The 13,213-nt window shown below is 36.4% G+C and overlaps 1 protein-coding gene across 2 annotated transcripts in view; it reads right to left on the bottom strand.

The window, feature by feature from the left end:
• Positions 1 to 13,213, bottom strand: part of PLOD2 (procollagen-lysine,2-oxoglutarate 5-dioxygenase 2) — a 122,103-nt gene that overhangs the window by 42,609 nt on the left and 66,281 nt on the right. For both annotated transcript variants that reach the window (XM_065942304.1, XM_065942303.1), the window contains exons 4-5: positions 11,167 to 11,330; positions 7,119 to 7,231 (exon numbers count right to left, since the gene is read on the bottom strand). In XM_065942304.1, the coding sequence (XP_065798376.1) occupies positions 7,119 to 7,231; positions 11,167 to 11,330 (277 nt within the window). The remainder of the gene's footprint in view (positions 1 to 7,118; positions 7,232 to 11,166; positions 11,331 to 13,213) is intronic.

Below are 13,213 nucleotides of genomic sequence, written 5' to 3'. Positions count from 1 at the left end.
TACTTTTAAAATTCGCTATTACTCCTCCATTACTCCTCAACTTTCATTTTCATTATCATATATATTTACTAATTTTTTAATTAAGAAAAAATTTTCTTTCCTAGTTTTATTGTTTTCTCTTATTTTCCTTTAAAGTCCTCTATTACTCCAATATTACTCCTTAATTTTCATTTTCATTTCACTATAACATTGCAAAAAAAAAAAAAAAGGAGAAGCCATATTTTTAAACTGAACTTCACATATATTTCTAAAATTCTTTGTGTTTTTCTTTTTGTTTTTAATATTGTATTTTTAAGAGTCTAACCTCTACCCTAGATTTTTAATCTTTGTTTTTCAGTATTTAATATCAATTTTGGACATTTAAGAATCCAATATCCAGTACCCATTTTTACTCAGGTGTGTGTTGAATACACTCTCCCACTTTTGACTCTCCATTTTCTACCTCAGAACACCTCTTTTTCCTCCCTTCCCCTTTTCTTCCCAATCCAATTCTGTGAATCTCTGTGGGTGTCTGGGCTACAGGGAACACTTTGGGAACAGAGAACTACGTAGATCTGTCTCTCTCCTCTTGAATCCCCCCTTTTCTCCTTCTGCTCATCTCTATCTCCCTCCTCCCTCTCCTCTTCTTCATGTAACTCTGTGAACCTCTCTGGGTGTCCCTCACAGTGGAGAAACTTTTCACCACTAAACCTAGAAGTTTTATTATCAGTGCTGTATAGTTGGCGAAGCCTTGAGGCTACTGGAAGAATAAAACTGAAATCCAGAGGCAGGAGACTTAAGCCCAAAACCTGAGAACACCAGAGAACTCCTGACTACAAGGAACATTAAGTAATAAGAGACCATCCAAAAGCCTCCACACCTACACTGAAACCAACCACCACCTAAGCGCCAATAAGTTCCAGAGCAAGACATACCACGCAAATTCTCCAGCAACAAAAGAACATAGCCCTGACCATCAACATAGGCTGCCCAAAGTCACACCAAACACATACACCCATCTCAAAACTCACTACTGGACACTCCATTACACTCCAGAGAGAAGAAATCCAGTTCCACGCACCAGAACAACGACGCAAGCTTCCCTAACCATGAAACCTTGACAAGCCAATCGTCCAACCCCACCCACTGGGAGAAACCTCCACATTAAAAAGGAACCACAGACTACCAGAATACAGAAAGGTCACCCCAAACACAGCAATCTAAACAAGATGAAAAGGCAGAGAAATACCCAACAGGTAAAGCAACATGAAAAATGCCCACCAAGTCAAACAAAAGAGGAGGAGATAGGGAATCTACCTGAAAAAGAATTTAGAATAATGATAATAAAAATGATCCAAAATCGTGAAAACAAAATGGAGTTACAGATAAATAGCCTGGAGACAAAGATTGAGAAGATACAAGAAATGTTTAACAAGGACCTAGAAGAAATAAAAAAGAGTCAATTAAAAATGAATAACACAATAAATGAGATCAAAAATACTCTGGAGGGAACCAACAGTAGAATAACAGAGGCAGAAGACAGAATAAGTGAGGTAGAAGATAAAATGGTGGAAATAAATGAAGCAGAGAGGAAGAAAGAAAAAGGAATCAAAAGAAATGAGGACAACCTCAGGGACCTCTGGAACAATGTGAAACGCCCCACATTTGAATCATAGGAGTCCCAGAAGAAGACGACAAAAAGAAAGGCCATGAGAAAATACTCAAGGAGATAAAAGCTGAAAACTTCCCTAAAATGGGAAAGGAAATAGTTACACAGATCCAAGAAACCCAGAGTGTCCCAAACAGGATAAACCCAAGGTGAAACACCCCAAGACACATATTAATCAAATTAACAAAGATCAAAGACAAGGAACAAATATTAAAAGCATCAAGGGACAAACAACAAATAACACACAAAGGGATCCCCATAAGGATAACAGCTGATCTTCAATAGAAACCCTTCAGGCCAGAAGGGAAAGGCAGGACATTCTTCAAGTAATGAAAGAGAATAACCTACAACCTAGATTACTGTACCCAGCAAGGATCTCATTCAGATATGAAGGAGAATTCAAAAGCTTTACAGACAAGCAAAAGCTGAGAGAATTCAGCACCACCAAACCAGCTCTTCAACAAATGCTAAAGGATCTTCTCTAGACAGGAAACACAGAAAGGTTGTATAAACGTAAACCCAAAACAACAAAGTAAATGGCAACGGGACCATACCTATCAATAATTACCTTAAATGTAAATGGGTTGAATGCCCCAACCAAAAGACAAAGACTGGATGAATGGATACAAATACAAGACTCCTCTATATGCTGTCTACAAGAGACCCACCTCAAAACAAGGGACACATACAGACTAAAAGTGAAGAGCTGGAAAAAAATATTTGATGCAAATGGAGACCAAAAGAAAGCAGGAGTCACAATACTCATATCAGATAAAATACACTTTCAAATGAAGGCTGTGAAAAGAGACAAAGAAGGACACTACATAATGATCAAAGGATGAATCCAAGAAGAAGATATAATAATTATAAATATATATGCACCCAACATAGGAGCACCACAATATGTAAGGCAAATGCTAATGAATATGAAAGAGGAAATTGATAGTAACACAATAATAGTGGGAGACTTTAATACTCCACTCACAACTATGGATAGATCAACTAAACAGAAAAAAAAGGGAAACACAAACTTCAAAAGACACAATGGACTAGCTAGACCTAATCGATATCTATAGGACATTTCACCCCAAAACAATCAATTTCACCTTTTTCTCAATTGCACATGGAACTTTCTCCAGAATAGATCACATCTTTGGCCATAAATCTAGCCTTGGTAAATTCAAAAAAACTGAAATCATTCCAGTCATCTTTTCTGATGACAATGCAGAAAGATTAGATCTCAATTGCAGGAAAAAAAATTATTTAAAATACAAACATATGGAAGCTAAATAACACACTTCTGAATAAACAGCAAATCATAGAAGAAATCAAAAAAGAAATCAAAATATTCATAGAAATGAATGAAAATGAAAACACAACAACCCAACCTATGGGACACTGTAAAAGCAGTGCTAAGGGGAAGGTTCATAGCATTACAGGCTTACCTTAAGAAACAAGAAAAAAGCCAAATAAATAACCTAACTCTACACCTAAATCAACTTGAGAAGGAAGAAATGAAGAACCCCAGGGTTAGCAGAAGGAAAGAAATTTTAAAAATTAGGGCAGAAATAAATGCAAAAGAAATTAAAGAGACCATAGCAAGAATCAACAAAGCTAAAAGCTGGTTTTTTGAAAAGATAAACAAAATTGACAAACCGTTAGCAAGACTCATTAAGAAACAAAGGGAGAAGAACCAAATGTACAAAATTAGAAATGAAAATGGAGAGATCACGACAGACAACATTGAAATACAAAGGATCATAAGAGACTACTAACAGCAGCTCTATGCCAACAAAATGCACAACTTAGAAGAAATGGACAAATTCTTAGAAAAGTATAACTTTCCAAAACTGAACCAGAAAGAAATGGAAGATCTTAACAGACCCATCACAAGCAAGGAAATCGAAACTGTAATCAGAAATCTTCCAGGAAACAAAAGTCCAGGACCAGACGGCTTCACAGCTGAATTCTACCAAAAATTTAGAGAAGAGCTAACACCTATCTTACTCAAAATCTTCCAGAAAATTGCTGAAAAAGGTAAACTTCCAAACTCATTCTATGCAGCCACCATCACCCTAATTCCAAAACCAAAGATGCCACAAAAAAAGAAAAGCACAGGCCAATATCACTGATGAACATAGATGCAAAAATCCTTAACAAAATTCTAGCAAACAGAATCCAACAACATATTAAAAAAATCATACACCATGACCAAGTGGACTTTATCCCAGTAATGCAAGGATTCTTTAATATCCACAAATCAATCAATGTAATATATCACATTAACAAATTGAAAGTTAAAAACCATATGATTATCTCAATAGATGCAGAAAAAGCCTTTGACAAAATTCAACACCCATTTATGATTAAAACTCTCCAGAAACCAGGAATAGAAGGAACATAGATCTATATAATAAAAGCTATATATGACAAACCCACAGCAAGCATTACCCTCAATGGTGAAAAATTGAAAGCATTTCCCCTGAAATCAGGAACAAGACAAGGGTGCCCACTCTCACCACTACTATTCAACATAGGTTTAGAAGTTTTGGCCACAGCAATCAGAGCAGAAAAAGAAGTAAAAGGAATCCAGATAGGAAAAGAAGTGAAATGTGAAATTCTTGCTGTTTGCAGATGACATGATCATCTACATAGAAAAACCTAAGACTCTACTAGAAAATTACTAGACCTAATCAACAAATATAGTAAAATTGCAGGATATAAAATTAACACACAGAAATCCCTTGCATTCCTATACACTAACAATGAGAAAACAGAAAGAGAAATTAAGGAAACAATACCATTCACCATTGCAACAAAAAGAATAAAATATTTAGGAGTATATCTACCTAAAGGAACAAAGACCAACATAGAAAACTATAAAACACTGATGAAAGAAATCAAAGAGGACACACACAGATGGAGAAATATACCATGTTCATGGATTGGAAGAATCAATATTGTCAAAATGGCTATACTATGCAAGGCAATCTATAGATTCAATGCAATCTCTATCAAGCTACCAACAGTATTTCTCACAGAACTAGAACAAATAATTTCACAATTTGTATGGAAATACAAAAAACCTCGAATAGCCAAAGCAATCTTGAGAAAGAAGAATTGAACTAGAGGAATCAACCTGCCTGACTTCAGGCTCTACTACAAAGCCACAGTCATCAAGACACTATGGTACGGGCACAAAGACAGAAATATACATCAATGGAACAGAATAGAAAGCCCAGAGATAAATCCACGAACCTATGGACACCTTATCTTTGACAAAGGAGGCAAGGATATACAATGGAAAAAAGACAACCTCTTTAAACAAGTGGTGCTGGGAAAACTGGTCAACCACTTGTAAAAGAATGAAACTAGAACACTTTCTAACATCATATATAAAAATAAACTCAAAATGTATTAAAGATCTAAATGTAAGACCAGAGACTATAAAACTCCTAGAGGAGAACATGGGCAAAACATTCTCCAACATAAATCACAGCAAGATTCTCTATGGCCCACCTCCCAGAATATTGGAAATAAAAGCAAAAATAAACAAATGGGACCTAATCAAATTAAAACCTTTTGCACAACAAAGGAAACTATAAACAAGGTGAAAAGACAGACCTCAGATTGGGAGAAAATAATAGCAAATGAAGAAACAGACAAAGGATTAATCTCAAAAATATACAAGCAACTCCTGCAGCTCAATCCCAGAAAAATAAATGACCCAATCAAAAAATGGGCCAAAGAACTAAACAGACATTTCTCCAAAGAAGATGTACACATGGCTAACAAACACATGAAAAGATGCTCCACATCACTCATTATCAGAGAAATGCAAATCAAAACCACAATGAGGTACCTTTACACACCAGTCAGGATGGCTGCTATTCAAAAGTCTACAAGCAATAAATACTGGAGAGGGTGTGGAGAAAAGGGAACCCTCTTACACTGTTGGTGGTACAGCCGCTATGGAGAACAGTGTGGAGATTTCTTTAAAAAACTGGAAATAAAACTGCCATATGGCCTAGCAATCCCACTCCTGGGCATACACACTGAGGAATCCAAATCTGAAAGAGACACGTGCACCCCAATGTTCATCGCAGCACTGTTTATAATAGCAAGGACATGGAAGCAACCTAGATGCCCATCAGCAGATGAATGGATAAGGAAGCTGTGGTACATATACACCATGGAATATTACTCAGCCATTAAAAAGAATGCCTTTGAATCAGTTCTAATGAAATGGATGAAACTGGAGCCCATCATACAGAGTGAAGTAAGCCAGAAAGATAAAGACCAATACAGTATACTAACACATATATATGGAATTTAGAAAGATGGTAACAATAACCCTATATGCAAAACAGAAAAAGAGACACAGATGTACTGAACAGACTTTTGGACTCTGTGGGAGAAGGCAAGGGTGGGATGTTTCGAGAGAACAGCTTTGAAACATGTATATTATCTAGGGTGAAACAGATCACCAGCCCAGGCTGGATGCATGAGACAAGTGTTCAGGCCTGGTGCACTGGGAAGACCCAGAGAAAGTGAGTGAAGAGGGAGGTGGGAGGGGGGATCGGGATGGGGAACACATGTAAATCCATGGCTGATTCATGTCAATGTATGACAAAAACCACTAAAATATTGTAAAGTAATTAGCCTCCAACTAATAAAAATAAATGGAAAAAAAATAAAATATACTTTACAAAAAAAAACAAATACTTGTTTCTTAATGACAGTACCCTGAAACACACAACTGAATAAATTTTAGAACTGTATTGATTATACAAAATAAACTTATGGAACATTAACTTATAGGTAATTATACTGAAAATAGTATCAAATTAAAGAACTTTGTTTTTACTTTTCTCCAAAGTTCCATTTAAATCAGTCTCAGGAATATTGTCCTTAGGGTTTAAGGAAAGGTGCTCTTGTTCCCAACCTTCTTCCCCTTAATAAGAGAATTCAGATTTTTAGTAGAACACATGTGCTTGAAATAAAGAAAAAAGTCCTCTGCATTTTGTGATATGGTGTTGTGTGTGGTTTAGTCGCTAAGTCATGTTCAACACTGGCGACCCCATGGACTGTAGCCCACTAGGCTCCTCTGTCCATGGCATTTCCCAGGCAAGAATAGTGGAGTGGGTTGCCAATTTTTTATCCAGGGATCTTCCTGACTCAGGGATCTAATCTCGGTTTCCTGCACTGCAGGCAGATTCTTTACTGACTGAACCACCAGGGAAACCCTTTCCATATTATGGGTAGCCAAAAAAATATGTTCTAATCAAAGAAAAATATAAGAAAGTATTTTGTGAGACTTCCTGATAGGCTCCTTAGAGTTGACACAATTGAGACGGCCCCTTATTTATTATTCTGCCTGTAAAATTGCCCAGAATATGGATGCAATGACTGGAGTGCCAGTAGCCACTTGAACCCAGATATTACATTGAAAGTGAGAGCTATTACCTACCCTCTTCAGTGGATCAATGTAAATTTTAGTGTAAAATAACTGATCATCATCATTATCCTGGAGATTCCACTGTTGAACTATACGGTTGATATAAGGAGCATAACCAATAAATCCTGCAATAGAAAAGAGAATGAATAGAGGATTTAGAATTCAAAGACCAAAACTCATGTCTGTGTTAATTTCATAGACCAGTTGCATAGATTTCTAAAGCTATTAGTCCTAATCCATAGTTTAGAATTTCACAGCTCACCATGAGAGAAATATGAGTTATTGAGTGTCCTTTGTTGCATATATAAATTCAAACAGAAAAAGCTTTTACTACCAAGTGCAAATAAAAGACTCTCTTTGAATAAACACATTCCCCAAATTAATTTTTTAATTTATTTATTTTTAATTAAAGGACAGCTGCTTTACAATATCGTATTGGTTTCTGCCATACATCAACATGAATCAGCCATAGGTACACATATGTCCCCTCCCTCTTGAACTTCCCTCCCACCTCCCACTCCATCCAGCCCCTCTAGGTTGTCACAGAGCCACAGTTTGAGTTCCCTGAGTGATACAGCAAATTCTCACTAGTTATCTATTTTACATATGGCAGTGTATATGTTTCCATGCTACTACAGCCTATCCACTCAACCCATCTCCCCAGATTAATTGATACAAGAGAGGGAACTAATATTTTCAAACACATGTCAGGGGAAAAAAAAAGTTACTACGAAAAAGTCAGAATCAGAAGAATTTTCTTTCTTCTGAAATGCTGTTCTTAGATTCTGTGTAAAAGATTCACTGTTTCTGGGGGGAAAAAAAAAACCTCTACTACAGTGGTTCTGATGTCAGTGCCAGAGATGTTAACGCAATCAAAAAAATGTTGGATTTGTCACTGACTGCAAACATCCCAAAGAAATTTTATATCTAGGACATTTTGGGAATTTTTCCTTCACTGAGCTAGTCATTACTATGTCTGCTAAACCATTTTCTGGCTAGGTTTTGTCATGGTCTGGAAAAAGGAAGTCTAAAATTGGATTTTTTACCTTGGCCTTAGAGCACAAGCATTAAATATGCCAACAGCAGTTGTCTATAAAAGACACAGACAACAGGATCATTTTTCCCTGTGTTTGAGTCTTCCTCTGAATTTCAGAAGTGCAGCCAAACTGCTATGTTTCATTGATATGCAATACTTTTTAACAAGGAGCAATTTCACTCCCGAGAATTGAAAAGAAATCTAACTTATTATCCTCAAAATTAAAATGTTCTCATAGCAATAAAAGAATTAAAAGAAATAGGCAGGAATATTAACTAGAGAAAACAAGACAAAATGAAAACATGACTAAATCAATCACTCGTGGCTCATTTTTTCCTCATTTTTGCCAAATTAGAAAAATCCTAAAACACTGAAAAATATATATTTTTTAACACTTAAATCTGTGATTAAAAAAACATGTCTAAGCAGCAACATATGACATTTTCCAATGGTTTATATTACTGCTTTTCAAAAATTATGTTTCCTTATCCTTTTTATAAATTACAAATGTCCTTAAAAATGAGAAGGAACTACTTTTATTTTCATGGCATGTGATATGTAGTTTATGGTTTACATTTTTCTATTAAACTGCCATACTATTTCAGAAGAGTAAAGTTTCTAATATTCCACCACTTTCCTCATAAGGAAACATGTTTACTCTCCATAATGATTTTTTTAACAATGAGGTACACACAAACAAAATTCATATCTCTTAAATAGCTCTATATATCATTCATAAATTTACATAAACTTTATTGAACATACTTAGATTTTCTAGCATTTCTTTAATTATTCTGACTACAGAAAGAATAAGGATGATGTTCTGATATCCCTGTCTGATCAGTTTTGGGCTTCCCTGGTAGCTCAAATGGTAAAGAATTTGCCTGCAAGGCAGGATACCTGGGTTCAATCCCTGAGTCAGGAAGATCCCCTGGAGCCGGTAATGGAAACCCACTCCAGTATTCTTGCCTGGGGAATCCCATGGTCAGAGGGGCCTGTGGGCCGCTGTCCGTGGGGGTCACACAGAGTCGGACATGATTGAAGCGACTTAGCACGCATGCATGCATTGGAGAAGGAAATGGCAGCCCACTGCAGTATCCTTGCCTGGAGAATCCCAGGGACAGGGGAGCCTGGTGCGCTGCCGTCTACAAGGTCGCACGGAGTCCGGCACGACTGAAGCGACTTAGCAGCAGCAGCAGCAGCAGAACATGATCACTTTCTCACTTATAAACACATTCTCCTTAATTAAACTTGCTCTCAAAGGCACTCGCTACTTTTGCTGTTTCCAAAGTACTGTGCCTCTGTTTGAAATTTAGATTTTCGAGTAAATATTTCACTATCTAGATTTTACATATATTATGTTTCACTAAGCATGTCATTTTTAGAAAAACTAATAAATACAAAGTAAAACTCATCCCAGAATTCCATAGCTAGGTGGCTTTTAATCTATCTAGGACTTAGGGTAAAAGATAAGCAATTTGTTACTGAGGGTCTGAGAGTTGGGGGCAAATGGAGCTCTCACTCTCATTTAAAATTGCGCAGACAGAGAAGTCAAAAGCAGACAGCCATCTTTACTGTAAATCTGAGAGGACAGTGTGAACAATAGGAGAAACCCTAGGTTCTGACTTGAATGTTGAAGTAAAACCCAAAGATGGTAGATAAGTTAGGAGAAAAAGAAAGTGGTTAAGAGATCCCCAAAACCGTGAACAAAAAATGTACTGAAGAGAAAAAAAGTGAGCTGAAACTTGGCAGTACACACTAAGATTTGAGGTTTCAGAAGAGCAAGTTTATATGGGCTGACGGAGTTCCAAAGAATCACCATGGAAATGGGTTTCTGAAAGAAAATGCAGGTGAGTAGAACTGTAACTAAGTTACTTGTCAAAAGTTTCATATACAAAAGTAACTGAGTGAAGTCTAGAACCCAGATGTACTATCTCAAACAGCACTTATTTGAACTGGCCTGAATACAATCGGTTATTTTATGTAATTTACAATTAAATCTGTTTTCCCAGTGTGGCTTGCAATTTCCACCCAACATTGTTTCTCTGGCAAGTTACCTGTCCTATATCCACGTTTTCTGGCCATATTTTCATATTAATCTCAGTCTAAAGAAATAAAATATGTCTAAAGTTAAACTTCATTTTATTTTTTGATTGGGAGGGGGAAACTTGATCATTTATTTCTTAATTCATAGTGGTATAGCTAAGGCAGGACTTTAAGTTCACCTAGGCACTCAATGTTGAATCTTTTTGACTAGGGATTTCAAGACAAATCATTTACTCCGATATATTTAAAATAAGAAAATAAAAGTGAAAGAAAGCCAAAATGTCAGTCGCTTAGTTGTGTCTGACTCTTTGCAACCCCATGGACTATAGCCCACCAGGCTCTTCTGTCCATGGAATACTCCAGGCAAGAATACTGGAGTGGGTTGCCATGCCCTTCTCCAGGGGATCTTCCTGACCCAGGGATCAAACCTGGATCTCCTGCATTGGCAGGCAGATTCTCTACTATCTGAGTCACCAGACCGTTTGTTTAAAATATAGATAAAGTTAATGCCTATTTGTTAAAGCTACTCAAGTGTAGCTTGCGCTTTTTCCTAAGTAAGGGAATTTACTAAGCCTGTTAACCTAGAGCCAGAAAATTCTTAATGAAATTATAGTCAGAAGACCAGAATCCCTGTAGTTTTTCCTTTAATAAATGAATGCCTATTGGAGAAGTCACTTAAATTAGGGAAATATGGTTTTCTCACTTATAATGTAGAAATAATAACATTTACACATAAATAACATTTACACTAGTAATAACCCATTACTAGTGTTTTTAGGAGCATCATATAATACATGAGAAAATGTTTTGTCAACTATAAAATGCACTGTGAATTTAAACAGATATAACTTTTCCATAGTAATAAGAAGATAATGGTTATTTAAAACATATCTATAGTTATATTTTTTTTAAAAGGTGGTCCCATCAATATTTTAATCCATGACTCGCATTATACTTTTCTTCCAGTATCTTACTCACCTCCTGAATTCAGGTAGCGTTTCCCAATGTGCACAATGGGATACTTGTCTGCTAGTCTTTTATCTGGCCACAGAATTCCATCAGCTGCAAAGACCACTTTGTGGTTTGACTTTTGAAACTTTTTTAGAACTTCTTCTGGACCACCAGCAAATATAACATTAAAGCTGTTTGATGAGGGGGGGAGAAAAGAAATTTTAAATTACAGTTGTCGAAATTTAGAGATATAAACCAAGAGATTATTATTCTCTAATAAAAATGAGAATTTAGAATCCAACATCAAATTAATTCCAACTATTTGCAGAGTAAACCAAACAAGTTTCCCTCAACTGAAATTATAAGGAATGTATTATTAGTGTTTAAGTTACATTGGCAATGAAGTCCAAATAAAAGACAGCTTTTTTAGTATTAGTCTTAATTTTTTCAATAATCATTTACTCTCCAAAGTCAAATTTCCAAAAGTTTTGAAAAGTTTAAAATCAGTAACTTGTTGTATGACATAGTAGATGTGCTATTACTGACAGAGGCTGCCATTGTAACTGCCTAATATTTCTTTTTAATTTGTACTCATCTATATAATAATTTTTGCAGATTTCACTACCTTTGACAAAATGTTTCTACCTACTAAATGTCATCAGTATAAATTTAAATTTGAATCACTATTTAGCCTGAAGTCCTAAAATAAATGCATACAGACGTGTATCTTTTTAAAGCCCAATATATTTTAAAATGTTAAAAATTAAATTTATAGTTTCATTGATTCTTCTGAAGACTGTATTACCCACAGTTCATCCATAGAATCACAATGACTTATAATATGAAATGCAACACACACTACCTGTTTCCTCTCTGCAATAAGTTCTCTATTTTTGCTACAATCACAAATTCTTCTGCATCTTTTTTACCATTAGAGTACCTCAAAACCAAAGATGATAATTTCATGACTTGACATCCCAGGTGGCAAGCAAGAAGAGTAAACAAATGCTCTTAAATTCAGCACCAGGCCTTCATAATAGCCAGTAGTTCAAATGCACTTCTGTGATACCTGGAGTGGTGCAGAGGCAGGAAGGGGATACCAGCAAGGAAGGATTGGGGAAGTTGTTGGGCTTTTGTTTTTGTTTTTTTTTTTTGGCTACACCATGCTGCATGCAGGCTCTTAGTTCCCCCACCAGGGACCAACCCCATGCCCACTGCAGTGGAAGTGCACAGTCTTAACCACTGGACCACTAAGGAAGCCCCTGCTATGATATTTGAATTGGGGAGTAAGGAGGCTGTTCCTCACACTTTGCCAGACTTGCTCTTGAGGAGTTTGTTAATATGCTAAGATAGTAGTATGTATCAGGCAACATTTATTAACTTTCTGTACATGAATTTGGGCTTCCCCGTATGGCTCAGCTGGTAAAGAATCTGTCTGCCAATGCAGGTGATGCAGGAAAACATGGGTTCAATCTCTGGGTCAGGAAGATTCCCTGAAGAAGGAAATGGCAATCCACTCATGTTCTTGCCTGGAAAATTCCATGGACAGAAGAGCCTAGCTGGCTACAATCCATGAGGTAGCAAAGAGTTGGACATGACTGAGCACACATGCCTATTCATGATTTATTTCATCAAAATAAAACACCATTTCTCATATCTATAGAAGCAAAAATCCAATGAAACCTTAAAAAATTACTTTAGCAAGAACACATGGGTGGAAGAGATGCTGACTCCCATCTACACTCCTGTGCCTTTATTTTAATCATGGAATTCCCGTATGTTAATTGGGCACATGGTTAAAGACTACTCTGAAGCCTGACCATTACATATGACCAAGTCTGTCTGGTGGAATGTGAGTGGAACTGGTGTGTTCCTAGGAACCTCCAAGTCCTAGGCTTTAAAAAAGGAAGCTGCCTACCCTCTGTTCCTCTTTCCCTTTCACGGTGAACCAGGCTTTACAAATAAAAATTACTTGACATACTCGCTCCCACCAGATAGTCTACTTCTGAATCTTTTTTTTTTTTTTAAAAGAAGATTGAAATGTTGCTAATGTGAAACTAAACTGAGCAATTAT

The sequence above is a fragment of the Muntiacus reevesi genome, chromosome 8 (genome assembly GCF_963930625.1).
Source record: "Muntiacus reevesi chromosome 8, mMunRee1.1, whole genome shotgun sequence".
Taxonomy (NCBI): domain Eukaryota; kingdom Metazoa; phylum Chordata; class Mammalia; order Artiodactyla; family Cervidae; genus Muntiacus; species Muntiacus reevesi.
The sequence above is the reverse complement of the archived record's forward strand: the minus strand, read 5'-3'. Positions and strand labels throughout refer to the sequence as shown.